Source organism: Aspergillus undulatus (genome assembly GCF_047715775.1).
Source record: "Aspergillus undulatus strain CBS 261.88 unplaced genomic scaffold BDV17scaffold_38, whole genome shotgun sequence".
Classification (NCBI taxonomy): Eukaryota; Fungi; Ascomycota; class Eurotiomycetes; order Eurotiales; family Aspergillaceae; genus Aspergillus; species Aspergillus undulatus.
In genome coordinates, this window is record NW_027396642.1 from 77,409 (window position 1) to 102,487 (window position 25,079).

The 25,079-nt window shown below is 51.7% G+C and overlaps 11 protein-coding genes across 11 annotated transcripts; 6 read left to right on the plus strand and 5 right to left on the minus strand.

Moving 5' to 3' along the window:
* Positions 1-1,092: 1,092 nt before the first annotated feature.
* On the plus strand, positions 1,093-5,713 carry BDV17DRAFT_282935 (S53 family peptidase; the record flags this gene model as incomplete). Its single annotated transcript, XM_073760283.1, has 5 exons — positions 1,093-2,591; positions 2,649-2,895; positions 4,184-4,886; positions 4,920-5,008; positions 5,039-5,713. The coding sequence occupies 5 exons, from the start codon at positions 1,093-1,095 to the stop codon at positions 5,711-5,713; spliced, it is 3,213 nt and encodes a 1,070-aa protein (XP_073613749.1).
* Positions 5,714-6,117: 404 nt separating this feature from the next.
* On the plus strand, positions 6,118-7,357 carry rpnL (proteasome regulatory particle lid subunit rpnL). Its single transcript, XM_073754264.1, has 2 exons — positions 6,118-6,952; positions 7,007-7,357. The coding sequence occupies exons 1-2, from the start codon at positions 6,395-6,397 to the stop codon at positions 7,283-7,285; spliced, it is 837 nt and encodes a 278-aa protein (XP_073613750.1). The 5' UTR covers positions 6,118-6,394; the 3' UTR covers positions 7,286-7,357.
* BDV17DRAFT_138413 (uncharacterized protein) lies at positions 7,275-8,981 on the minus strand. The gene is made up of 2 exons (XM_073754266.1): positions 8,626-8,981; positions 7,275-8,530 (listed from the first exon to the last, which is right to left on the minus strand). Exons 1-2 carry the CDS (start codon positions 8,838-8,840, stop codon positions 7,429-7,431), a joined length of 1,317 nt encoding a protein of 438 aa, XP_073613751.1. The 5' UTR covers positions 8,841-8,981; the 3' UTR covers positions 7,275-7,428.
* Positions 8,905-10,739, minus strand: BDV17DRAFT_138396 (epoxide hydrolase family protein). Its single transcript, XM_073754265.1, has 7 exons — positions 10,304-10,739; positions 9,975-10,247; positions 9,916-9,924; positions 9,674-9,863; positions 9,494-9,614; positions 9,272-9,436; positions 8,905-9,216 (listed from the first exon to the last, which is right to left on the minus strand). Exons 1-7 carry the CDS (start codon positions 10,701-10,703, stop codon positions 9,124-9,126), a joined length of 1,251 nt encoding a protein of 416 aa, XP_073613752.1. The 5' UTR covers positions 10,704-10,739; the 3' UTR covers positions 8,905-9,123.
* Positions 10,740-10,950: 211 nt separating this feature from the next.
* BDV17DRAFT_268222 (uncharacterized protein) lies at positions 10,951-11,723 on the plus strand. Its single transcript, XM_073758443.1, has one exon. It carries the CDS (start codon positions 11,403-11,405, stop codon positions 11,637-11,639), a length of 237 nt encoding a protein of 78 aa, XP_073613753.1. The 5' UTR covers positions 10,951-11,402; the 3' UTR covers positions 11,640-11,723.
* An 18-nt stretch (positions 11,724-11,741) lies between these two features.
* Positions 11,742-12,754, plus strand: BDV17DRAFT_293030 (DUF1917 domain-containing protein; the record flags this gene model as incomplete). Its single annotated transcript, XM_073762499.1, has 2 exons — positions 11,742-11,799; positions 11,862-12,754. The coding sequence occupies 2 exons, from the start codon at positions 11,742-11,744 to the stop codon at positions 12,752-12,754; spliced, it is 951 nt and encodes a 316-aa protein (XP_073613754.1).
* Positions 12,755-14,025, minus strand: BDV17DRAFT_268223 (COG1/VPS51 family protein). Its single transcript, XM_073758444.1, has one exon. It carries the CDS (start codon positions 13,959-13,961, stop codon positions 13,098-13,100), a length of 864 nt encoding a protein of 287 aa, XP_073613755.1. The 5' UTR covers positions 13,962-14,025; the 3' UTR covers positions 12,755-13,097.
* Positions 14,026-14,191: 166 nt separating this feature from the next.
* On the plus strand, positions 14,192-14,953 carry BDV17DRAFT_293032 (OB fold domain-containing protein; the record flags this gene model as incomplete). Its single annotated transcript, XM_073762500.1, has 1 exon — positions 14,192-14,953. The coding sequence occupies one exon, from the start codon at positions 14,192-14,194 to the stop codon at positions 14,951-14,953; it is 762 nt and encodes a 253-aa protein (XP_073613756.1).
* Positions 14,954-15,575: 622 nt separating this feature from the next.
* Positions 15,576-17,001, plus strand: BDV17DRAFT_282939 (uncharacterized protein; the record flags this gene model as incomplete). The annotated part of the gene is made up of 4 exons (XM_073760284.1): positions 15,576-15,742; positions 15,809-16,271; positions 16,357-16,791; positions 16,825-17,001. 4 exons carry the CDS (start codon positions 15,576-15,578, stop codon positions 16,999-17,001), a joined length of 1,242 nt encoding a protein of 413 aa, XP_073613757.1.
* Positions 17,002-17,023: 22 nt separating this feature from the next.
* BDV17DRAFT_138433 (SKI complex subunit tetratricopeptide repeat protein SKI3) lies at positions 17,024-21,689 on the minus strand. Its single transcript, XM_073754268.1, has 3 exons — positions 21,472-21,689; positions 21,216-21,416; positions 17,024-21,162 (listed from the first exon to the last, which is right to left on the minus strand). Exons 1-3 carry the CDS (start codon positions 21,585-21,587, stop codon positions 17,208-17,210), a joined length of 4,272 nt encoding a protein of 1,423 aa, XP_073613758.1. The 5' UTR covers positions 21,588-21,689; the 3' UTR covers positions 17,024-17,207.
* Positions 21,690-21,829: 140 nt separating this feature from the next.
* BDV17DRAFT_293035 (monooxygenase) lies at positions 21,830-24,180 on the minus strand (the record flags this gene model as incomplete). The annotated part of the gene is made up of 6 exons (XM_073762501.1): positions 21,830-22,723; positions 22,783-23,117; positions 23,177-23,325; positions 23,388-23,635; positions 23,715-24,100; positions 24,171-24,180. 6 exons carry the CDS (start codon positions 24,178-24,180, stop codon positions 21,830-21,832), a joined length of 2,022 nt encoding a protein of 673 aa, XP_073613759.1.
* Positions 24,181-25,079: the final 899 nt, after the last annotated feature.

A 25,079-nucleotide genomic window follows, 5' to 3' on the forward strand; every position in this document is an offset into this window, starting at 1 on the left:
TGAGTGGCACATGCACGCACTGCATAAGAGAGACCGCTCAAAGGAATCAATCGTTCTCGCAAGAGTAGTGAGAGTCAACTTTGAAATCCAATACTTTCCTCAGTGATGGATGATCTACATCTTCTGTACATACTAGTAGTCTAATACGTACCGGCCGACGGCATTTTGTCAGGTAGAAGGCAGATTCCCGGCTTTGAAAGTATCAACCATGACATCGCTGGCGCCCGGCTGATTAAACAGTGAACAAAGGATGGCGGAACGTGGAGGTGACTGTTGTCCTGGACTCCAGGGCCGCAGACAGTGAAAGACAGTTGAAGACCGCCAGGACGACATCTCAAAGGAGAAGGCACGAGTGGGCCGCCCCCCATAGCGCCTTCCGTACATGGCTAGTTTCCATACTTTGATCCAGTTAAGATTGGTGGGCTTCCCTCGATAAAATCTCATTGGTCGATCAATTGCTCTTCAGTAAAGGGTCTCAACAAGTTCAATTTGAAATGCCTAACAAAATGCGTGAAGAATGCAATGGCCTCAGTGGGCTCATCTCAAGCATACTCAGACAGGTTCCAAATAAGTGTTCTTTTCCAACTGAAAGATATACAGACTGGCTTGCAATTGCTGATCACTCGTCATGAATCCCATGGACCGCTCCAGCTGCCTAGTTGGACTGTTTAATCTGCGCAATGGCAGGTTCATTTGGAATATGTTGAGCACCGCCGTTTAACTTGTCGGTATTCGTGTCACATTCTTTCCCGCATTAGCATTGTGTGAATAATATGTCGGATGATTTTGACGCGTTCCCTCGGCGCGACCTGATTGTCTGTCACATTAGGGAAGCTGGACAAGAGCCTCACTGTGGTCAGTGACTCCCAGGCGTGGTTCTTCAGCCAAAACTCGAGATAATGGTACAGCTGCCTTCCGTCAAAAGCAGAGTCCATACCCACTGGTACTTCTCCCCTTTCTCAAATTAACTATCGCGCTGGAAGTGGAAACCCCAGCAGGGTGTGTCATCCCTAGGACACAAATTCCCAGATCATCCTTCATTTACCACTTGCCGTCTGATTTTCCCTTGCTTGATGTCTAGCAGTTGCCTCAATGGGCTCTCACTCTTCTTTCGTTGGGGTGATACTCCTAATTGCCTCATGTTTCGCGACCCTCGTGACTTCTGATTCCAGTTATGTCGCCGTCGAACAGCTTCAGAAGGCTCCAGACGGCTGGGTCCAAGGCCCAGAGGCGTCACCATCCAAATTGATGAAGTTCCACATAGCACTTCACCAAGAGAGAGCGGCCGATCTCGAACAGATGGTTCTTGATATGTCAACGCCAGGCCACCAAGATCATGGTCAGCATATGAAACGCGATGATGTTCAGGACTTCGTCCGCCCTTCCGACCAAACCATGAACCAGGTCCTGTCTTGGCTTGAGTTAGCAGACGTCCCAGCAGAGTCTATCCAAGGTCATGGAAACTGGATCGAAGCTACGATGCCTGTGTCACAAGCAGAGTCGTTGATGAAGACCAAATTCCATAAGTACACCCACCGCAAATCACAGAAGCATGCCGTGAGAACCCTCAGTTACTCGGTTCCGCGAGAAATCAGTCCATATATACAGATGATCCAGCCAACGACTCATTTTGGGCAAGCCGCGGTCCAGGTCATGCGTCCGAACTTCAGCCCAGTTGCTGCGACATTTGACGAGTTAACGGCTAACTGTTCGGCAACTATAACTCCCGACTGCATCCGCGAATTATACGGGCTCTATGATACGACCGCAAAGCCTGACCCACGCAACCGACTTGGAATATCTGGATACTTAGATCAGTACGCACGCTACAGTGATTTCGATCAGTTCATGCGCACATTTGCGCCGAACAGAACTGATACTAACTTCACCGTGATATCAATCAACGGAGGGCTGAACCTGCAGGACTCGCCACTGGCTAGTTCTGAGGCAAGTCTAGATGTCCAGTATGCGATCTCCCTAGCGTACGATACGTTGGCAACATATTATACCACTGCAGGTCTGGCACCATTCGTACCCGAAGACGGCGGAACGGAGAACGACGAATCCACCAATGAGCCGTATCTCGAACAGCTTCATTATCTTTTGGACCTTCCAGACGAGGAGTTACCCGCGGTCCTTACAACCTCGTACGGTGAGAACGAGCAGTGCGTGCCCAAATCCTACTCCAATGCGACTTGCAACCTATTCGCCCAGCTCGGGGCGCGCGGTGTTTCCGTCATCTTTAGTAGCGGTGATGAAGGCCCTGGTGGCTCATGCCTGACGAACGATGGCACCGGAACGACAAGATTCCAGCCCATTTTCCCGGCGTCCTGCCCTTTTGTCACGTCAGTGGGCGGTACCTATGATATCAGCCCGGAGCGAGCCGTTGATTTCTCAGGAGGCGGGTTTTCAGATCGATTTCCACGCCCGTCATATCAGGATATCAGCGTGGGTGAATACCTCGATGAGCTTGGTGACAAATTTAACGGCCTTTATAATCCTCAGGGAAGAGGTATCCCAGACGTTGCCGCACAGGCCGCCAACTACCTCATCGTCGACCAGGGCCAGACATATAACATCGGTGGTACAAGGTACGTCGCTCAAGTCTGCTTCTTCTTGGATCGGTCAGTACTGACGTCCATTCCCAGCGCCTCCGCACCCGTCTTTGCAGCCATTGTATCCCGGCTGAACGCTGCAAGGCTGAAGGATGGCAAGCCCAGATTGGGTTTCCTCAACCCATGGCTCTATTCTCTGAACCAAACTGGGTTCACCGATATTGTAGATGAAGGGTCGGTTGGTTGTTTGGGCGAGTCTGGGGTGCCATATGCTGGATGGAACGCAACGACAGGGTGGGATCCTGCCACGGGTTTGGGGACTCCTTTCTTCAACACTCTGGTGAAAGCAGCAAGGGAACTTTGATTCGTTAGTCTGCCATCTTTTGTGCGCCCGCAACAATCGGGAAAATGTAAAATAGAGCGTCTCGTTGAACCCCAAGCTGCGTCGGATTTTGATTGCAGTTATCGTATGAAGACTCCAGCAATTGAAAATGTCGTTGACACTCTTTGTTCTTCGAGTAGAAGCCTTTGTCCAATGTCCTGCACGTGCTGCACGTGCTGTCATACCTTCACAAGGAGTCAGCAGCAACTTCTCAACTTCAACTTCAAACACAACTCGGAACAACTCCAACAACATCCGACGGACTCACACATCCTCTTAAATCGAGGACCCGACGCATCCGGCCGATACCCGACTCGACAAGATTCAGATTTAGGCGCCAGAACGAGATCCACTCTCAGCCCAGCGAAACACCGCAGATCGGTCTAGGCAGGAGTCGCGACTCGCGGGCAAGCCGAAGGATTTCAAACAGGTCTAGGGTGCTGAGCACTTGTGCTGTCCGTGATACAGAATTGAGACCGTTGACGCTGGGTTGTTGTCTTTGCGACGCACGTTGAGCGACCGCAAATTCTTTCTGAGCGACAAACAAGCAGAAGCATGTCAATTGTCAAGTTGTCAACATGGGCCCTTGGCGGCTTAACCAATCCTCAACTTGATCGCCAAGCTGCCCGTTTTCGCCCCCATGACCACACAGCCTCCTCTAGCCAATCGAGGCAAGTTCCACTCTGACCTGATAGGGCTTGACAAACGGAAGTTTCGTCCCCGGCGGCTCGAACCGTCAATCATCTCTGGATGCGTGTCATTTCGTACCTCTGAAGCAGGTTTCCCGACGCGCCCCAAGAGAGGCTTCCGACTTGCATGACGGAGAAATTCGACTGCCAGCTGCAGGGTCCAAGTACGTGCCTTTGTTCGCAACAATCCTCTGATTGCGAATGGCCAAAACGTCGTCGTCAACAATGCTCAGCCCCGTAGCAGTAAAAAGTGAGGCTCTACGGACCCTTCTTGAAACCGACTTATCCTTGTTTGTCGTCATGTTCTGGGGAGCCCGCCGATCGATCCAATCCAGGCGGGGCGTGTTTAACAGGCGCACCTATGAGCCATTCTGTTTGCCGACCCTTTCCTGATCCCTTCGTTTCCAGGGATCTGAGCGGCTTGTCAATCAGCCCATCACGTTACGATAGGCTAGGGAAGCGAGACCTCAGCCCCCCATTGCCCCAAATTTAACGACTTTCCGGACCCATGAAGGCTGTCAAGTTCTAACGTCACTAATTTCTGTCCTCTATCCTAGGTTGTCAACCTCATTGATGACTACCCTTCTTATCCTGAAGCATTCTTAACCCTTGCTATGGCCCCTGGGAGGGCAGCCTTTCCGCGGCCGTTGCGTTTAGTCTGCCAGGCCTTGATCATTGGTGCGCTCATCGTGATCATATGTCAAACAGCCTACATCCTTCACACGCGGTCGCAGTTCAGTTGGGAACAGCCCACTCACTCCGCGCCAAACGGCCGACCGCCAAAATTATCTCATTCAGGTCCATCCACCAAATGGGATGAGTCTCAATCTCCTTCAGATTGCCAGTCGTTTCCGGCCGCCGCCTTTGCAGAAGACGGAATCCAGGTCACCTTGAAGATTGGGGGAGCCGAGTCGCGAGAGCTCCTTCGCTCGCATACCGACGGCGTCACGCCATGTATTCCAAATCTTTTGGTTATATCTGATATGGGGCAAAAGCTCGGACCCTTTCAATCCCACGACGTCTTAGCTGACGTGATTCATGTCCTCTCGGAGGAAGATAAACTGGCATATCAGCGCCAACGGGAATATCATTACTACTGGGACAAGGAGCTACAACCAACCAAGGCAGGATGGCAGTTAGACCGATACAAGTTCCTAGCCATGATCGAATACGCTTACGCGCAGAATCCGAACGCGAAGTGGTATGTGTTTTTTGAGACCGACACTCTGGTACTTTGGGACAACCTGGTGCAGCTCCTAGGTCGCTACAAATGGGTCGACCCTGTGTATATAGGATCTCCCACTCCAGGCAGGCCGATTGGGACGTGGTGGGAACCTCAACCAACTTTTTTTGTCTACGGTGGATCCGGTATCGTCCTCTCTGTCACTGCAATGGAGCACATATTGCGGGAGGACCAAGAAGGAAGCGCCAAAGTCGAGTCAGATCAGAAATCGCAGCTCTTGATCACCAAGTACCAGGATATGGTCAGGGAAGACTGCTGTGGAGACTCGGTCCTCGGTTGGGTTGCTGCCCAGCGAGAAGTTGAGATCCAAGGACAGTGGCCTATGTTCAATCCTACGCCTCTACATCATACACCCCTCGGCAAAACGTACTGGTGTCAGCCCGCCATCAGCTTCCACAAAAGCGACCCAGTCGACGTGGTCGAAATATGGAACTGGCAGCAAAAGAGACTCGGCAAGAGCAGTGACTCACAACGTCCGATCTTATACTCCGACATTGTCGACTTCTTCGACTTTGCATCCGTCCCCATGCGCAAGGATTGGAACAACATCGACATGGACGCCTTCGACGCACCCTCACAAGAAGCCCACAAATCGTTCGAGGCCTGCAAAGAAGCGTGCTACGATCACGAAGATTGCTTCCAATTTACCCACTACAAGGACAAGTGCCGTATGTCACGGATCATCAGACTCGGAACCCCTGTACCACCAGAGCGCGAGTCTGACGACTCGGAAGGCGAGCACTCAATGGCTGGCTGGAACGTCGAAAAAATCAAAGAGTTCAAAAAGGCTCATGACTGTGAAGTGGTGGACTGGCCGGCGCCGAGTACGGAGCGGATATTCTAGCCCATCCTTACTACGTACTTTGTATTCGATGTAACGATACTTCATGACACTTGGATACCAATTATTAATAAGAATGAACATTAGAGCATCGATGATGCCCTAAGCCGAGAAATCGGTGTCTTCCTCACTCTGCGGTTTTTTGGCTGTTACAACGCGGTTTGTGGCACCATCATTCGTAGTCTGTAGGATAAGTAAGCTCCAGAAGACAGCCCTGGGGATATACTGGTATCCCAAATAGAATGCCTTGGACAGTTGCATAGAACAAATTTTAGGTGCTTGGGCCTACAGGCTCTATGCTCTGGCCTTCTATGTTTCTAGCCCTCGTCTTACGTTCTTTCATGTCACACTCGCTCTTTGAAAAGATCTGCACATTGAACATCATAAATTCTCTGTCGATAATTAGTATATGAGCCTCGCAACCTTGTCCTAGGAAATTGGAGACAGGGACCGGACAAGACTGCCCAGCTGCTGTCGCTGATTCCACGTGACCAGCTGCCAAGACATGCGGCGAAGCTGTGGGAAGGCCGCAGTGTCGGGAAGCTCCTACGAACGAACGTCAACCCCCCAAACTCACAAGCCATCAACACCTAGCTCTTCCATTCCTCCCCAATCCTTTTAGCTTCCGAGTCTGCTCCCATAATTACTCCTCCAAACTTCTTGTACCCTCTAACTACCACCACCATGGCGAGCGAACTCAAGTCACTCGTCTCGGACCTTACCAACGCCGTAAACCGCAAGCAATTCGACAACGCAAACAACCTCCTCAGCCGCGCAAAGCGCACCCTCCTCCTCCAAAACGCCCTCATCCCTACACCCTCCACATCCCCCGAACTTGTCGTCCTCTCCCGTGAGATCCTCGAACTCGGTGCCCTGTCCGCCATCCGCCAGACCGACGCCCACACCTTCACCCGATACTACCAGCAGCTACAGCCGTTCTACGACCTCGAGCGGGACGCTATCAGTGCGGAGAAGGTCGATTCAAAGTCTAGCCAGCGTAGCAAAATCACGGGGCTGTACCTCTTGCTTCTGCTAAGCTCCGGCGATGGCACGAGCTTCCATACCGTGTTAGAGGGCTTGGTTGAGGAGGCGAGTCTGAAGGAGAAGTCTGTTGAGGATGACCCATTCATCAAGTATCCGGTTGATCTGGAGCGGAATTTGATGGAGGGCAGCTATGATAAGGTGTGGCGGGAGACAAACTCTGAGCGGGTGCCGTCGGAGGATTTCGCGCTGTTTTCGAATGTAGGTTTCGTCTTCTGCTTCTCGACGATGGTAAGTTAACAAGTTGTGCTCTAGGTCCTCGTCGGAACCATTCGCAGCGAAATCGCAGACTGCTCCGAGAAAGCGTACCCGTCGCTCCCGATTTCCAACGCCAAGAACCTCCTCTTCCTTGAGTCCGAAGGCGCCGTAATGGAGTTTGCCCAGCACCGCGGATGGACCCTTCGTGACGGACGGATATACTTCCCTATTGAGCCGGAGGCAGCGACGCGCTCGGAGAAGGATATCCTTGTCGCGAGCGGCACGATCATCGAGAATGCAATTGGGTATGCGCGGGAATTGGAGACGATTGTTTAGATCTTATGATGATTCCAAGTGCTTTCGCCCGGCGGACTGGAAAGTCCGTCGGGCGGTTGTATACTCTGCATTATGAATTTAGAGCGTTGATTATTCACGTATCTCCCTTGTTTCCAATTGCCACACCATTCCATTGTGCCCTGTTATACAGTCACGCGCCACACACAAACCCTCCGGTCGTAGAAACTACTCGATACAACACGCCGTTCTGAGCCCGAGCCTCCTGCATCCACACCCGTACCCCTCCAAACATCCGACGCATAATTCATACTCTCATGTTCCGTAAACTCCGCCAACACTTCAATACCCACCTCTTCTTCCCGCTCACCGATCCTAACCTTCACAACCCTCGTCCCACCATGCATACAACTAGCAAGAACCAGAAGTGTCCATATTCCCTTAACAGTACAAGTATAAAGAATCTGCAACCTCCACACACCCCCGCCAAGCCCCATCTCACCTAGAACCCTCCCGCGTCCAGAGGCATGGTAAACACGCAGACTCTCGTCATAACTACCCGTGAGTAACAGCGGCGCACCATTACAGACCGGGTGCGAGAGCGGAATCGGGAGTGGGATTATGGAGGTAACGCCTGCTGTGTGGTGGAGGGCTCTGTCGTCTGTGCTGAGGATGGGCGTGAGGGGGCTGGTGTCGTCAGTGTCGGCATCATCCTCTTCCTTGTCATCTTGAACATGGCTCTGGATATCGGTAAATCGGCGTGTGTGTAACGAGCCGAAGTCGTTCCCAGTGAAGAGGTAGGGCGTATATGCTTCAACCTCATCCTCATCCTCGGTCGAAGTGTTTGCGTATGAAGCAACAGCCACAAACCAAATCTCAATCGGCTGCTTCGCCTCAAACGCCCCTATCTCTGTAGCTTTCTCCTCAGCATTACTATAAAAGGCATTAATGGGTCCGTCGATCCCAAAGACCCCCGTCTTCCCATCACTAAACGTCACCGCAAACCCCTCCTTCCGCGGCCACTCTCCCCTCGATGCAGATCCCGAAAAGGGAAGCCAGTTCTCCGGCAGCCAGGCCAGATACAGGGCTGGGGTGGAGAGGTCCTCATGGACGGTTCTCGTCCAGAGACGGGTGAATCCTGTTGAAGAGACGGTGAAAAACGAGACTGAGGCGTCGCTTGTTGCGATGGCGAAGATGTTGGATGGGGATGAGGACTTTGATGAGTTTCTGTCTTTGAATTGCAGGTCAAAGACGGCTGCGTTTAGGGGATATCGTGAGATTTGGGTCCTGCATTCTTGTCAGTATCGTACCGAACATCAAATTGATCGACCATCTCAATGCAAAATTGCAGCTGGGTTCAGGACCGGGGGCTCGATACATACAACTCATCCCTGTCCTCGTCCAAATGCCAGAGCTGCAAAGAGCCTGTCTTCTTCTGACTGATTGATTCCGTCCCATCTTCTTCCGTGACCTTCGTCTCGGAGAGCAGGTATGTGCCAATCACGAAGTAGTTGGGTGATGCAGGGCAGAATTGGAGACAGCTGGGGGGTTGGTCGAGGTAGATTGTTGTTGATGAGGTAGGGTGTTGAGGGGGCATTTTAGGTTTCTTGGAGTTTGGCTTGAGCGGGTGCTCGCGGTGAAGTTGGGTTTGAGACTGTTGTCAGGATTCTTTTAAGGGGTTCATGCGAAAGATTGAATATGTATAGTGGGCTACAGAAATATAAATTTGGTGGATCTGAGATTTACAATGCGGGGTCTTGGCGACGCAGATCTATAACTACAACCTGGAACAACAACAGAAGGCCTAGGAAATCTGGGATACTCCCAAAAAGAAGAACACATTTCCTAGTATTAGTATGTCCTACACTACTTGTACTTGCCTACTTTGCAAACCCAGGCCACGCCTTGTCCAGAAACTCCTTCAAGTCGTCCTTCACATCCTTGGGCCGTTCCAACGCCGCGAAATGCCCGCCCTATTACATGAGCTTTTAGATTCCACTCAAAACAGTAATGATATGATACGCTTACCTCCGTGTGCTGCTTGAAGTAGACCAGGTTCCCTGTCTTGGCTACCCAAGACTGAGGAACCGGCATTAATTCCTGGGGGAACCACGAGAATCCAAAAGGCTTGTGTAGATAAAGCTCTTTTGTCGCCGATTGTATTTCCTTCGGGTTGCGTGGGAGGGGATTGGACTGCGGCTCAATATGTTAGCTCAACTGTTTCCATATACAAGGATAGTAGGCTCTCACCTCGCGATAAGGGTATATAGCCCTCGGGAAGGACTCAGTAAACCAGTAGAGCGTAATGAGATCGAGAATCGTCTTGTTTGGTAAAGGCGCGTCGGGCCACTCGAGGAGTTTTTCTCCAATCCTAGAACAGTCTCCTGATTAGAAGATGGATATGAATTCTGGGGAGAGAGGCAAACCTACCATGCCAGCAAGGCCAGAGGGCTGGACGATAAGACATGTCCGATTGTAGCTGGCCTGGTACCGTGCTCTTCGGCGTATGCCTTGCCCCTATAGAGGAAGCTGTCGAAGCGTTCTAGACCCCGCTTTTCGAGATCGCTGAGGTTGTCGTCGGCGACGCCCTCTGGTCGGGATGGTACGGGGCAGAAGTTCACTTCATGTAAGTGAGCGCGATAGTATGGCGGGGTTAGAACGTAGAGACTTACAATGTACCGCTAGTAAAGTTAGTACTGCAAATTACCCGCACATGGAATAAGGAACTCACCTTTACAGCTTTCATAGTGCACACCTAGCAGTCGTGCAATTCTGCTTCCGATATCACCACCTTGAGAAACATATCCACTCTTGAAGCCGAGACCCCTCATCAACTGATCGATGATACAGGTAGAGTCGGCATTGGTAAAGTCCCTATCCAGTGGAGGTCCAGAAGAGAAGGCATAGCCTGGTAGTGAGGGCACAATCAAGTGGTAGGGTAGAGTACTAGGAGTAAACTCGTCCTTGAACAGCTGCAGCATCGGCAGGAATTCGAAATAGCTCCCTGCGTTTGTATCAGATTCTGGTCAAGACCCAGGTAGCTGCTTGCTCGGGTCTTACCAGGCCACCCATGAAGGAGGACAATGGGCACCGCATCTGCCTTTTCAGAGAAAAGCGCCGCAAAATGAATCGTCAAGCCTTCAATCTCAGTGGTATACTGGGGAAAGCTATTGGCATGCTTCTCGGTTGCTCGCCTGCATTGGTAAGTCGCTGGTCGACGGATAGAGTTGGGGTGGTACCAATCATAATTATCCAACCACTCCCCTTTCATTTTCGCCATCCACTCGTGAGTAACACCATAGCGGCGGTCTCCCTGGAGATTCTCATAAGTCTGAGGGGCGATCTTGGAGAGCTTGATCAGGGTCTTGAAGTCGGCGAGTTGCTCGTCTGAAATCGCGATGCGAAACGCGGACGGCTTGATAGACGCGGCGGTGGGGAGTTTGGTGAAGGGGGCAGTCATCTTGGTATAGCTGGTCTTGATATTTCTCGGGCTCTGTGGTTGAGCTACCTGGTGCAGTATCTAGGCGGGATTTATAGATACGGCAAGCTCCGTGCGGGGTTGCTTAGCCGGGGTTAGCACAAGGTCTAGGCTTTCAGCTGAACCATACGGCCGAGCCAGTTATGAGCTTGCAAGTCTTTGACGGATCACCCTCAAGGACAATATTACGGCCGATCAAACCATCATGGACCGCTCGCCATACTCAGAGCTTGGGTTACGCACGATATCTGCCTGCTGGCTGTGTCTGCCTGCAAGAATAACATGAAAAAGGATCAAGTGAGTCATGACTGCAATAATAATGCGACACGAAGCTCATCCACGCCCGCTGTCTCGGGAATGACGTTTCTTGTCGTGGTGAGATCATCTTCTGCAGTCAATCAAAACCCAGTCGGAAAACCACCCCTCCGTGTTGTTTACAAATCAGTAACCAGTGACTTACCTAGATGATACCTTGGCCTGACTCCGCATGGTACTTGTGTTATGTCTAGATTCTGCACCGCTTGAGACTGGTTGGAGGAGGTAAGCCAATCCATGGGCCACGAGACAGGTAGACATAGCTTTGTCTATTGCCGTAGATCAGATAATAAACCCAAGTCTCATGAGTAGTTTGAGTAGCTGTCGCAGTTAGTATATGCTTAGCAAGTAGCATTCGTCAATTGCATGGTGTTGATGGAAGAGTATGGGTGTGGGTCCTGTCGCGTTCCTGTTTTCCCCGCCGCGCTTTTTCTATCTATACTCTCTGTTATGTCCTCATCAACAACCTCATGTATGCACAAAAAGCTCTACATCATTCATTGTCCACGTGCAATCTATCTCCACGCTTGCACCCACGGAATTGGAGCGAAGTTGGCGGTAAGACAAAGATTGCAGCACGAAGTACGTCTGTCAAAGACGTGACGGCCCGTCAAGGGCAAACAAGCCCATTCATTACTAGATGTTCTTCAAACCTCCGTCTACCTTTTCACATTTAAACACCCCAGTCATCAATAGCCATCGACTATGGCTTTGGCTCCTGATCTCAATTCCGAAGAGATATTTGATGATTCCAGCTTCTACGGTACGGAAACCAGCAACTCCAGGTCAGCTTGTGCATACAGTACATATCTGACAGTGCGACAGGCTCCGACGACGAAACCACAGCGCTAGAGGAAGAAGCGGCTGAATACGATCCACACCATTATTGGACACACATCCACCCGAAACTCCTCTCAACAATCCAAGCCCGGAACCAGGAAGAGAAAAAACAACTTGACGCGGAGAAGAGCAAGAGCGACGAAAAGATGTCGTATACTCCCATGGATATCGACACAGACACAGAAGGCACAGTCTCACAAGGCCCACTACCCCGGAATAAACCAGGCGAGCACGAATCAAGCACAGATTTTCTCAAACGCCTTCCTCCTTCAACTACAAAGGCGTCAAGTCACGGCCCCTGGATCTACATCCACACAGAAAACCTCGCGGGACACAAGGAGGACATTCCCGAATTCACAAGAAAGGGCCTGGAAGCCCTCCACGCTTTCGACGAGAAAGAAGCAAGTCTGCGTTATGAAAACGACCGCAAAAAAGGGAGCGCCATCGCACTATCCCGCAAAGTCAAGCCTCTACAGCGCGAACTGGAGACGCACGTCTTCTCTCTCGCACGTGAAACGAACTGCGTAACAGGGAAATGGATGATGTTCATTACGGCTGACCGGGTCGACGCGTACTGGGGTGCAGTTGCGGAAGCGACGATGGCTGGGACATTAGGGATAGGAGCTAAAGTTGCGACGGATGTTGAGGAGGACAAACGGGCGAGACTGATTGCCATTTACACGCGAGATTATGACGATAAGGATGATGTGAAGAGGGTGCTGAGGAAGCTTGTCGAGCTGAATCTCGTAAGGAGCGGGAAGAAGCCGATTTTTTATAAGAGGGATGCGTTGACTTATTTGGACATTATGTCGGGGAATAAGTATGGCATTAAGCCGTCGGCGTTTTCGAGTGCGGATATACTAGGGGGAAACGTCTGATTTTTGGATGTCCCATGTCGTATTAGAATAATGTGTCTATGATGTGATGATATGATGACCCTGGCCGTCTTGTGTATATACAGTTCGGATATATCCTGCTCCGTCGTTCCTGATTTGAAGCGGTGTTGTAGTGTCGGCATGGAGACCGTGAGATCTCAATGTATGCCTTGAAGCTCAATATTTGGCCGTTGAGGCGCCTCAAAGTTTGGCGATGCAGTCACTGCACAGACTGCGGGTCCTGCGCCAGACCGGCGGACAGAGCTCATCACGATGAGGAGGCCTTGAGATGCTTCCGCTGAAGATGGTCTTTATCCCTGGTAAAAACGAACCCCAGACCCGAACCTCAAGGAGCTTCATCCTCCTTCTGCATGACCTTCTCACAGGCCTCACGAACCTCAGTAACACCCTTTACCCCCTCCCACTTTTCAAGCAACTTGCGGACCTCATCCCAATCCTTCTCAGCCTCCTCCCTCTTTCCCCCTTTCACAAGCCCCTCCAACCTCCCCGGCGCATCAAGAACCCACTTCACAGTCTCCTTCTGCGCCTTCCTCCCCTTGTCCTCCTCATCCTCCTCCAACCGCCCTCTCATCTCCTCTCCCTCTTTAATCAACCCGGACGCAGTCTCCGCCACAAAAGCAATAGCCGGCCCCAACGTCTTCGTCATAGTCAACGGCGTCCCCTTCTCATCCATGCTAGCCCGCATCTTTCCAATAGTCTCAACAGCCCGAATAAGCTTCGAATAGTTATCATAAACCAGCGCTTTCCGCTCGCCGTCTAAAGTCCTCACATCCCCAACAAGCGTATTCTCCGCCTTGAGAATCGTAGCTAGACTCGAAGTTGCAAGCAGATTATTCACATAGCGCTGGGGATCGAAGTCTGGGTTATCGAGCTCTGAGCCGCCCACGACAACGGATGGGTTCGAGATGTCCCCTGCGTCTGTGTGTCGGGGGACGCTGCGCGAGCGGGCATTTGGGGCGTTGGCGGCGTCGGACGGTTTGAGGTTGTAGTAGTCTCGTAGGGCGGTGCGGTTTCGTCGGGGATGTAGGGAGGGAGAGACGGCTCGCGCTGTTGAGGGCGTTGAGGCTGCGCTGAGGGTGCCGGAGATGGAGGTGTTTAGATCGAGGGATGGGCGGCGTGAGGAGGCGGGTGTTGGGGAGTGGGCGCGGGATGAGGCAATTGAGGGGCGGGGGGAGGAGAGGGTAGACATTTTGATGGGAGCTTTATCATGAGAGAGGGTAGTGGTAGAGGTAAAATTGAGATTTGAAAAGAGGATGGAGAGTCGATGATCAAGATGGAGATGACAGCTCGGCCTGCAGTTCGGCGGTTCCCCGGATTTGCTGTTCCTGAGTAGCTCCACCCAGCTTCTTTTTCCCTTCAACACCCCTTCACAACAAAGACCTACACTACGGAGTGTCCACCTCCCGGCCGAAAGCCCTCATGTCTCTACAAGACCAATTAGCAGCCCAACTTCAAGCCAAATCCCTTCCGGCCTCCCAAGCCTGGCTAACCACCTTCCTCGCGGCTCAACAACAACGCACTATTCCCCTTGCGGCCCTGACCAAAACCGCACTCTTCCGTCTGCTAAACACCGACTTCCGCGAGTCCCTCTCACCCCGGACATCCTCTACCCTCCCAGTCGACATCTACGATCCCAATGTCCAAGAGCGCCGCCTCCCCGGCACCATCCCAGTCCAAGTGCTCGACATCGAAGACATCGGCACAAGCATCTGGAGCCAAGTCGAGGCCATTGAGCGGGTCGAGCGCGGGGAGGCAGTACGGGGGCGGGAGATCGTGCGGACGGTAAACGTAGGCGATGAAGAGCAGGACGGGACTGGAGCTGGAGCAACTACAAACGTAAGGTCTACAGCCAACGCCAACGCGAATGCCGGTGCGAGCTCGAGGGAGAGTACCGGCCCGCACAGGCTGATTCTTCAAGACGCAAATGGGATAAGAGCGGTAGGGATTGAGATGACACATGTCAAGGGGATAGCCATCAATAGCTTGCCCATTGGTGGGAAACTGCTCCTGCAGAATGCGACTGTTGCCCGGGGAATGATCTTGCTTACTCCTGAGAATGTTACGCTTCTTGGGGGGAAGATCGAGGCGATGGACCAGGCTTGGAAGGCCGATAGGAAGGCGAGGCTACTGGAGAGGGTTACTGGAGTCAGAACGGGGACTGGAGTTGCAAATGGTGGTTGAACCTAAACGTGGGCGAGTCTGTCTGATTGTTCAAGCTGATCAATCGTTTCTAATACGTTACTAAGTGGAAGTGAGTCTGACTATGACAGTTGCATAAGCTTCTGTCACCACGATCAAGCTGGCCGGCTGGGTTCTGCAGTTGCGTGGACAAGGCCGCCCGGTCCAGGCTAGTGACTGCGACGCGCCGTTTATCCTAAAAAGAGTGACTTCATTACGGGGATCTTGCGAAGCCCTTGAGGTGCCCCTGAAGTCTCGGGCTAGAAACCCATAACAGGAAGACGCTCCATGGCATGTGCTCGCACAAGCACAGACGGTCACCAGACCGTTTGGCTAAGCAACCCCGGCGTTGCTCATTAGCATACTACAAAGTCGGAGCTCTCATTGGAACATGGAACAGGCCATCGCCACTAGACGTCATGGCTCAATGACTAGTGCCTGTTCCTGCAACATTCCTAGCAGGATGCACGGCTCGATCCCGGTATCGCTACCTAGTTGCGAAGACTGCCGTTCATTTCCATTGGTTGAACACGCAGTTTAAAATGTGGTGGAAACATTGTCTGAAGACTCACATCTTCCCTCTTCGCCGGAAATCTCTCAAATATTCACAGTTTGAGCATTAATTATGCCAAAGCAAGAAACCTTCCATCTGCACCCTGCCGGCTGGGAAGATGATCCAGAGGAAGAGCGCTTCAGGATTTCGACTCTCGACTACTCGACCGGCTTGACATACTGCACCTTTGCGCTTTTTCCCCGGCTCGACGAAGCTGACAATGCTCGAGTTACTGATGTGTTGAAGGCTGGACTTGAGCGAACTCTGAGCCAAGCTCGGAATCTTTGCGGGACCATTTGAGAAAGATCCTTTGGCGGCCACTCCGTGAAGAAGAAGAACAGCACGGTACGCTTCACAGTTCAATGGCTCGATGCGCCTGAGGACAGCGGAATGTACCCATCCTTCGACGAGATTGAACAGGGCAACTTCTGTAGTTCAGTCCTACGTGACCACAATGAGTGGAGTGTGCCTCCAATGACCCACGGCGAGAAACCAGAAGCGCACCCAGATGTTAGCCCCGTTTCTGCGGCATACAAGGCGAAATTCATCCGGGGAGGGCTAGTCATTATCATGCATCACCATCACTACGTAAACGATGTGATGGGATGGGCAGGGCTCACCCATCAGCTCGCCGAGAACTGCTATGCAATCGCTAACCAGACACCTTTTTCCCCATGGGACCCTGCATGCCTGGACTTGTCCCGCCTCACTAAGCCTGAGGTTCCTGAAGAATCAAAAATCGACGGACCCCCTGCACCGGAGCGACACGTGAACCACCTTCCGGCCGAAATGCTGCTCTTTCATCTCCAAAAGAGCAAAGCAGCAGCGCTAAAGAAATTCGCAACACCACCAGACAGATCTCGCATCTCTACATACGACGCATTCTCCGCTTTCCTCTGACGCAGTCACTCGCCTGCACGCACCAATCTTCAACCCAGTTCCCGAAGCACCCCTCTTCTGGTCCGAAGCAGTCGACATGCGCCGCCGAATGCACAGTCCCAAAGTCCATCTCCGAATCCAACACAACGTCATAGCCGCCGCCCTCTCAACAACAGCATCAGAAGTCATTAGTTCCTGGCCACTACACAACCTCGCCCTCTACATCCGCCAGGTAACAAACAGCGTGACGCAGGATGCCCTCGACGACATATTAACATCTATATCCCCCATCCGGGACAAAACCTCTCTAAATATCCGCATGGACTCATTCTCGCCTATGTCGATCCTGCAAACAGACCACCGCGCCGCGGACATTACAAGCGCTAATTTCGGATTTGAGAAGCCCCTTGTCTACAGACGCCTCATAGGCAGGCTGACCTAGGGCGTTAATGTTATTTATCCGCCGCGGGATCCGTCGCCTGAGTCGGATGAGGGGTCCGAGTTCTCGATTTCTTATGAGATTGCTTGTAAGGAAGACCTCATTACGGATCAACAACGGACGAAGTACTTTGAGTATCGGGGGGTGGATGCTGTTGATACGGGAGGGGTTAAGAGTTAGGGAGGATTGAAATATGTATTCATGGATATGCTCCGCGTGATTACGTAGTGCGTCAACACTGGGGAGGAGCGACTCTCGTGGGTCGCTCTTTCCTGGTTTAAAATGTGTTGTCGGGTGGTTGACTTGAATAGTATCATATTTTCAGAGGACGGCCAGCATGACTATGCGGCCATCATTTCTAATATAATATATGCAATAGGTCTACGCTAAGTTGTCGTGGTCGTCGACGAGACTATATGGGTCAGTTCCTGCCACCCGCCCTTCACCCAGGGCGCAACCATAATCGACCTCAAAGCATCACTAGCCTTCCCGGTCTGGGAATAAGCATTCGACAAGTCCGTAGCATCGAGGTTACCCCTCGGGGGAACACTCCGCAGCGCTGTCTTAACGCCCATTTCGGCGGGGTATGATTCCTGGGAGGCGGAGGATAGCTCCATCCAGCCTTGAGGGTCGTAGGGCGCTCTCATAACTGCCGCGGCTGCTTCACCGATTCGTCTCTTTTCCTCGGGGACGCCCGAGTCATCTGCGATGCAGAGCGATATCGCAGTGGAGAGCTTGACTAGGCGAGCTTTGTCGTGGAGTCCGATGTCGTCTCGAGTGATCATGCTTTTGAGATCGGATTCGACGGCTTCGATGACGTCTTTGTCGTCGTCTAGGAGCGCGATGGCGCCTAGGAGGGTGACTGCTCCGACGTGGTCGGAGTAGCTCTCGACGCATTCAAATAGCTGCTGTCGGGCGACGGTCCTTTCTTCTTCTCCGCCTTTTGCCCAGAGTACTTGTGCCAGGAGGCAGACGACGTCTGGCGAGTTGTCTGCTTCTTGAAGAGCATCACGGAACATGTCGATTGCGTTGTCCATAGCCCTCAAGTAGTAGTGCGCAAGACCAGCTGTTAGGTGTGCAGACAAGCGCAGGTTTTTGTACGTTTCGGGCTCGAATTTCCCGGCATCTTCCTCGCTTGACAACATTAGAGCAGTCTCTGCTTTCTCTGCAGCTTCCGCGTACTTTTGTCGAGCTAAGAGGACACGCGCAATATCGGCATTTGCTTGCGCGAACCTGGAGAGCGATGATGCGGATTCTGACATCTCATATTCGGCCTCGACGTGAGAACTGAGGTCCCCTAAGCTGGCCTCTGCGTCTGGGAATTCGCCAATCCGTTCGGCAAGAAGGGAGAAGAGATGAACGAAGGGTAAATCGGACGGGTCCTGGCTGGTCAGCTGGTAAAGTGTGAAGAAAGGCTGGATAAGCTCTGACAGCTCGTTTGATGCTGAAGTATCTGCAACGAGATGATCGAACAAAGTAACTGTGTATTGTTGTTTGGGCAGCTTCGACGATGACCGAGAGATATCAAAAGCGTGCTCGAACAATCCTCTCGCCTCTCGTGGATCGCCGAACAGAAGAGCCAGGAAGCCCTGGCCAACCCAAGCTTGCGAATAGTCGGGATCAGTTGACTGGGCGCGAGTAAACGCCTCGTTGGATAGTTGAATATCGTTGTGAATGAGATAGAGCGTCCCCAAGTTTGTCCAAACCTGTGCGCTCCGGTCATTCAGGTGCAAACTTCGGACAAATGCGTGCTGCGCAACTCTCGGGCTCGTGCTCGTCGTCACCACCCCGAGGGCATTCCAGAACTCGGAATTGCCAGCCTCCAGCTCGATGGCCCTCTTGAAGCACCGCATTGCCGCCTTCAAGAACTTGCGGTATTGCTTTTTCTTTTCGCCACTCAATCTCACGCATCTAAACGCCCGATATTCTGCCCATCCAAGGTTGTACCAGGACACGGCCTGGGCATGAGTGTCTTGAACTGAAACATGTATAGCGCGTTTATATGCCAATATGGATGCATACATGCAGTCATCCACAAGAGCCGAAATGTCCTTGTCTCCCTCTAGTGCTTCCAGAGAGCTTTCTCCTACACCATCGACGTCCGTAAGAATGTTGAGAGCAGAGAGCTCGAGTTGAGTGGCAAGCAAGCCGCGAGCTTCCTTAATCGGAAGCTTGCCCGTTTTCGATTTGATATAAGAGAATATCGTACACGCATCACCGACACCTTTCCATAAGTTGAAGATGTCAACCCGCTCAGTAGCTAGCGACTTGGCCACCATTAAAGCCCGTTTGGCAAGCTCAGCACTGTCATTGAAGAGACCTGACTCCAGGCATTTCCAGGAACTCTCCGTGAGCGTCTGAAGTAATGCTATTGTGACACCGAGCTCGTTAGGGCGAATTTTCAACACCTCCTCGTACCTCACGATGGCGTCATCATATTCCCCTAGCTCCCGCTTGACATTGGCAAGCATGTACCGCGCAAACCAGATCTGTTCCTTATCCGCTTTCGAAAGCGAAGGCTCCAGTTCTTGAGCGTGGTCGAAGGCTTTTGTGGCAGCAATGTATCTTCCCGCGTTATGATAGCTTTCACCTAGACTGACCCACGAATGGTAGTCCCCTGGCGAGACTCGCAGTGCCGCTTGGAACGAGACAATGCTCTTCGGATATTGCTGCTTGTTGATCTGGACTGTACCCAAGGCTGCGTATGGCCAACTGTACCCTTTTCTTTTCGAGCCAGGTGCAGGCTTGGCTTTGCCCGAGTCAACAACACGTTGGGAGACAGCCTCGACGAGATCCCATTCTTTCTGGTCCGCGAAAGTCCGTGCCAGCCGCTCAGCCGCGACAATTTCGGATGCGGACAATTCGAAGGCTTTGTGGAAGCACTTGCGTGCTCGTGTCTTGTCCTTTTTATAGTCCGCATAGTAGAGACCCAAGCTAGTATAAGCTGGCGCGTAATTGAGACTTGCTTGAATTGAAGCGAGGAAGCTGGCATAAGCGCCTGTCCGATCTTTGCGTGCGTACGGTGATGGATCAATCTCCCATTGACAGTGTCCAATGCGATAGAGAATTTCGCCCTTGAAGTCTCGGCTCTCCTGCTGTGAGTCTTGTAGATCAAGAAGCACGCTCTGAAGCCCTGAAAGACCCGACGAAAGATCACCGTTGAGCGCTTTGCACCATGACAATTCGCCACGAACTTTGAGATTTGTAGGGTCTCGTTCTAGAGCACGCTGCAGGAAATTGACCGCTTCCGGATAGTCCTCGTCGACCTTCAGGATGAGTCCGATTCCGAGAAGGCAGCTGGTAGATGTCGGATGCCTTCGTAAAATGTCATGGAAGATGCTCTGAGCTTCAGGGTGATTCCGCGGAGACTGGTGATAAATTAGTGAGGTCGCAAGGGCTATGTTAAAAGCATCCGCTGTGTTCTGAAGACTGATCCCCGTCTTTCCAACAACATCATGTAGATTCTGAAGACCCTTGCGACATACATCGACAACGCTCTCGTGCTCCTCAAGGAGCAGGTAGAGTTCGCCCATAATCCTGTGGGAAACAATGGAGGTGGAGGACATTGCAAGGCCATCCACCATAAGAATGAGACGGTCTTGGGCCGTCAACTCATTGTTTTCTGCATTGCCGTTCTCACTGTTCTCGGCTTTGTCTGCTGTGTCGCCCTGCTTTCCATTCTGTTTTGCTGTCTCTTTGGGGAATGGGGAGATCTCGCTCGCCAAGAATCCTTTGAGAACTTTTGTGAGGTCGTCCTCAGGAAAGAACTCAATGAAATCGTCCAAAAAAACACGATCCCACTGACAGAAGTCTTCAACATCTTGCCATTCCAGGACAATTTTCCATGCGAGTTCAAAAGGGTGTTTGATGATAACCATATCTCGGGCAGCCCGTAGGACCTCTTCTCTCTTCTCATCCTTTTCCTTAGCGGGGAGAACAACGAGAGTATCATAGGCCCTTTGCAGCAATTTCTCTTCGTAGGTGCGACGAACTTGGTCATCGTGCGACCAATTCACAATTCCACGGTATAAGTCCTCCAGTTCGGTCCGCTTATAAGCATCACGCTTGACTTCGAGTGTGACTTGATCAATACGCGCACCAAGGCGAGTTCTCCGCTCCCCAATCTCACGGTTTATAAATTCTCTTTCCTCCGCTTCGGCGATCTCTATGAGGCGCGTATAAGTTTGGGCGGGGTGAGGTAAGCGACCTTCGAGGTAACCATAGAGAGGACTCGACGGTAGATGCAGTTCGAGGGCTTTCTTGTATTGTAGGCGGGTACCATTCTTGCGTGTGAAGTTGACATACTTGTCCACGACGTCTTGACACCGATGTTTGTCGTTCCTGCGTACACTTAGCGATTGAGATCCCCCTGCGGGCGCTGGCCCAACACTCACAGATCAGCGAGCACCTGCCCGAGTTTGATGACCGCCTCACGATATTCCTCGAGCTTCTGATTCCCTTGTTTTTCGTAGAGGCTGATGAGCCCCTGCCATACCGCTTTGTCGTCATTCCGAATGCGACTCGCCGCGAGGTACGCTCTTTCAGCTTCGGGGAAGTGGTTCAATTTATCTTGCGCAAGACCGAGGAAGACATTCCTACCAAGATTGGTTATTAGCAAAGCAATGAAGAGAGGCGTACAGGCTCACTCACGCATGGTAGTTATCAGGCTGTTCCTTGATGAGAGCCTTGGCTTTCTCGGCTGCAAGCTCAAAATCTTTCGAGTCGAGAGCCGTCCGCACCTCCTTGAGAGCCGACTTGCTTGACATTTTGAAGCAGTCGCCTCATGGGCTTGACAGGAGAATGCTGGATCTGGATCGGAGAGCTGAAGGTGGGAAAATGCTCTCGGTGGGGAAAGCCCAAGGACAACCGCCGCAGGAGATACGTCACGCTTATCGCGATTTCTCTCCGCACCGCTCACCTCACTGCAGCTCTTCGCTACTCTACTCTCGCTGTTGACTACTTGACGGCTACTGGTTTTGTGTGACTGGATTACTGCCTTAACTGATATCTACAATTGAGCGTGTCGCTTGTATCCTGTCCAACGAGAATCATCTCGCACTCTTGGTGGAGGGGTATGCCTATAGGCCGGCGGCAGAACACCTTCCAGTGCTGCTTTGATCTGCAGAGCGAGTGTGCGTGAGTGCCACCGGTGATACTGCGTGTGGCCTCCCATGATCCAGATATTTTCAAGATTCAAGTGTCGCTTCCACATGCCACGGACTTCTCCCTCATTATCGACACCCCAAGTCGCGTCCAAGCGCGAGGCAATGTCTCGTGGTCCCAGAATATGCTGATTCTTCTTCACACCATTGGTTTCAGCTTCAGTCACAAATCCATTCGTATCAGACTTTCCACCGAGAATGCCTGCGGCAGTTGTTACCATGTTTGAATCACTGAAGCCCGTGCACCAAATGACAGCATCGGCATCAACACGACTGCCGTCTGAAAAACGAAGACCTGTTTCTGTATAGGCGACGGGCTCTACACTGGCCTTGACATTGACCTTCTTCTCCTCGATCAGCTTCGTACCACCAACATCGACGTAATGTCCACCAGCACGTTCAAGTAGGTTGTGCATTAAGACGCAGTTTGGATCTCGGCTGTCAAGAACGGGGAAACCAGCCGCCTCAAGTGCGGCATATCGCTCCGGTTCATGCGAAGCAAACGTTGCGAGCACATCACGACCTAGCTGTCCGTCGACGACTGTGGGTAATGAGAGAAACAGTTTATCGGCTTCATCGACGCCCGCATCATAAGCACCAAGACTGGCCTCATGGCAAAGATAGTCAAGTGGAACTATATAGGTCGGAGATCTAGCGACTATTGTTGCATCAAGGCCGGTACTGTGGCAATTCGCAAGCACATCGAATGCGGTGTTTGCAGAGCCAATAACCATCACAGACTTGTCGAGTTAACAGCGGGTTTTCTGACAGTTGTTGGCATTCCCCAATACAGGCTTACCTTCGCTCCCCGTTCTTTCAATAGCTTGGCACTTTTGAACTCGGCTGAATGAATACTGATTCCCTTGTACAGATAAGGCTCTGCAATTTGCGGCATGCGAGGCTTTTGTGACCCTATACCAGTCGCCATAACGAGATGCCTTGAAGCAGCCCTGCGCTGACCAGATGGTGTCTGAAATGTGATACTCCACTTTTTGGTCACCTCATAATACTCTGTCCACTTGATTTGGGCCGAGCTGATAACATTCAGGTTGAATGATTCCACATATCGACGAACTTGTGATGCTAGCTCCTGGCGTGCGAGAAGATGAGGAGACTGAAGCTCTTTGTCATAGCCTGTACTCGGTCAATGATCCTTATATTGGTTTTGGGACAGCCGAAGAGTGGACACTGACACATGTAAGGAAGCTCACAGAATGAAGTGGGAATATGAAATCGCATGCAATCGTACCGAAGGGCCCAATTGTCACCGGGACGTGCGTTCCGGTCAACCATGACGCTATCAACACCAAGAGCTTTCAGACGTGCGGAGAGAGCGACGGCGCTAGATGTCCAATTCCTCAGTAAACCATTGTTCAGAACATCATGTTGATATCTCGGCCTTACGCGTTTCCAGCACCAATGATAAAGACATCTACCTCAAATTCCTTCAACCCATCAAGCGGCTTCGCAGTAGATCGTAGTAACCCCTCGTCTTCTGGCTGCGAGTCCAAGCTCTCAAGTCTAGTGCTCAATATCCAGATCTTCCAGGCAATTTCTTGCCTATCCTCAACAATGGGCAATAATACCATCTTACCCCGGCAAAGGCTTGACGGTGATTCTGTTTTGAAAACGAGAGGACAATCAATGAATTGCTAAGCACGTGACAGATAATCAGTTAGTACAAGGCACTGATGGAATTCGTCTCACGGGTGCTTGGGACCGATTTCATACAAGAACAGGCGTAGCCGGGATAAAGACAGCCTCTCCATCCATCTCAATCTTACCCAGGACCTTTCTCAACTTCGCTGTCTCTAGAAGGCTCGCCGCAATTGTACCTGGGTTGCTGAATGTGCGCAAGTGCCATGTCAGAGCCAATTGGTCCTTCCAGTATGCCTGTTTGGCATAGAGGCAGTCTTCGAGCGCTCTGGCATCGTCAGTGGCCAATGCGGTATTGAGCCGACTCAGGATAGCGCGAGCTTGGGCTGACGCTTCGTCGCCAGCCATAGAAGACGGATCGATCAACCCGGGCGAAATAGTTGGAAGAGGCTGCTGGCTCATCATCTTACGCAGATCCGCACGGGGCGGGTGATCATCTTGACTCAGAGGGTGTGCACCGTCTAGATGGTTATTGAGGTGAGTATCTATAGATAACGGAATGGCACTTGACCGTGCAACTGGAGGACTCACGGGTAGCCATGATTTGATTCCAGATGCTGGGCACTCAAAACGCCAGAAGTTGACAGCGCGGGGATTGAGAGCATTTATGGATTAATGCGCCGGCAGTCGCAACGGCATATGGCCCTAGCTTGAACTAAGTCTTTATTTTCCGTGGAGCAATAATAACGGCGGCACAAACTAGGCGCATTCTGGTCAACTAGTCAAGACGGGCGCGAGAAGGGAGAACCGCAAGAGTATCCCTCTTTGAATCCATGGGCATGGACTCCACGGAGTCCAGTTTCGGATGTCAAGTGGGACTCTTAACTTTCTGTCAGAAGCTTATTGTCCCTCAACTCATGGAGGCAGCATAGGTAAATTCTAGGATTTCCGTCTCATGTCCGCGGAATATAGTGCTACACCTGGTCTACTATATCCGCTGGTCGACTCCACAGCGGACGGCTTCCGGCCCGTCTAAGTCCTAAGAGGTCCCACCGGGCCTGCTCTCTTGTCAGTTGTCAGAGCTACATATTATTGGCGCCTCTTCGTTACTCCTAAAGACCGGCACTCTAAGTAGAGACTTTTGCGCCTGCGATCTAAGCAAACCAGTGCATCTTTTACCTACTGTGGGTGGCAGTATTTCCCCAAAGATCTCACCCTAGTGAAGTAGTAGTCCACACACAAGAAGTGTACGCGTGATCTCTGTGATTTCCCTATCCAGCATTAATTGCCGAGGCAGCAACATATATCACCTCAGTTTCAGATCTTCCATTCCTTTTACCCGCAGCAATCCTCTGACATGCTCAGAACAGTTCGTATAGAGTGTTTTGAAGTGGGCCGTAATGGCGAAGTCCCGATTCGGGTTAGCCTTTCCGCTTTCGGAATAGCTTCCTGATAGGCCATACCTTATTGTTATCGCTACCGCCGGTCATTCGTTTCCCC

Excerpts from the sequence above, each read along its gene's own strand:
- rpnL (XM_073754264.1), top strand. The coding sequence starts at position 6,395 with ATGGCGAGCGAACTCAAGTCACTCGTCTCGGACCTTACCAACGCCGTA. Across the intron at positions 6,953-7,006 it reads ATTTCGCGCTGTTTTCGAAT|GTCCTCGTCGGAACCATTCG; the intron begins GTAGGTTTCGTC and ends GTTGTGCTCTAG.
- BDV17DRAFT_138413 (XM_073754266.1), bottom strand. The coding sequence starts at position 8,840 with ATGCCCCCTCAACACCCTACCTCATCAACAACAATCTACCTCGACCAA. Across the intron at positions 8,531-8,625 it reads GACGAGGACAGGGATGAGTT|GACCCAAATCTCACGATATC; the intron begins GTATGTATCGAG and ends ACAAGAATGCAG.
- BDV17DRAFT_138396 (XM_073754265.1), bottom strand. The coding sequence starts at position 10,703 with ATGACTGCCCCCTTCACCAAACTCCCCACCGCCGCGTCTATCAAGCCG. Across the intron at positions 10,248-10,303 it reads CCTCCTTCATGGGTGGCCTG|GGAGCTATTTCGAATTCCTG; the intron begins GTAAGACCCGAG and ends ATACAAACGCAG. Across the intron at positions 9,217-9,271 it reads ACTTCAAGCAGCACACGGAG|GGCGGGCATTTCGCGGCGTT; the intron begins GTAAGCGTATCA and ends CTCATGTAATAG.
- BDV17DRAFT_268222 (XM_073758443.1), top strand. The coding sequence starts at position 11,403 with ATGGTGTTGATGGAAGAGTATGGGTGTGGGTCCTGTCGCGTTCCTGTT.
- BDV17DRAFT_268223 (XM_073758444.1), bottom strand. The coding sequence starts at position 13,961 with ATGTCTACCCTCTCCTCCCCCCGCCCCTCAATTGCCTCATCCCGCGCC.
- BDV17DRAFT_138433 (XM_073754268.1), bottom strand. The coding sequence starts at position 21,587 with ATGTCAAGCAAGTCGGCTCTCAAGGAGGTGCGGACGGCTCTCGACTCG. Across the intron at positions 21,417-21,471 it reads CAGCCTGATAACTACCATGC|GAATGTCTTCCTCGGTCTTG; the intron begins GTGAGTGAGCCT and ends CAATCTTGGTAG. Across the intron at positions 21,163-21,215 it reads GGGCAGGTGCTCGCTGATCT|GAACGACAAACATCGGTGTC; the intron begins GTGAGTGTTGGG and ends AAGTGTACGCAG.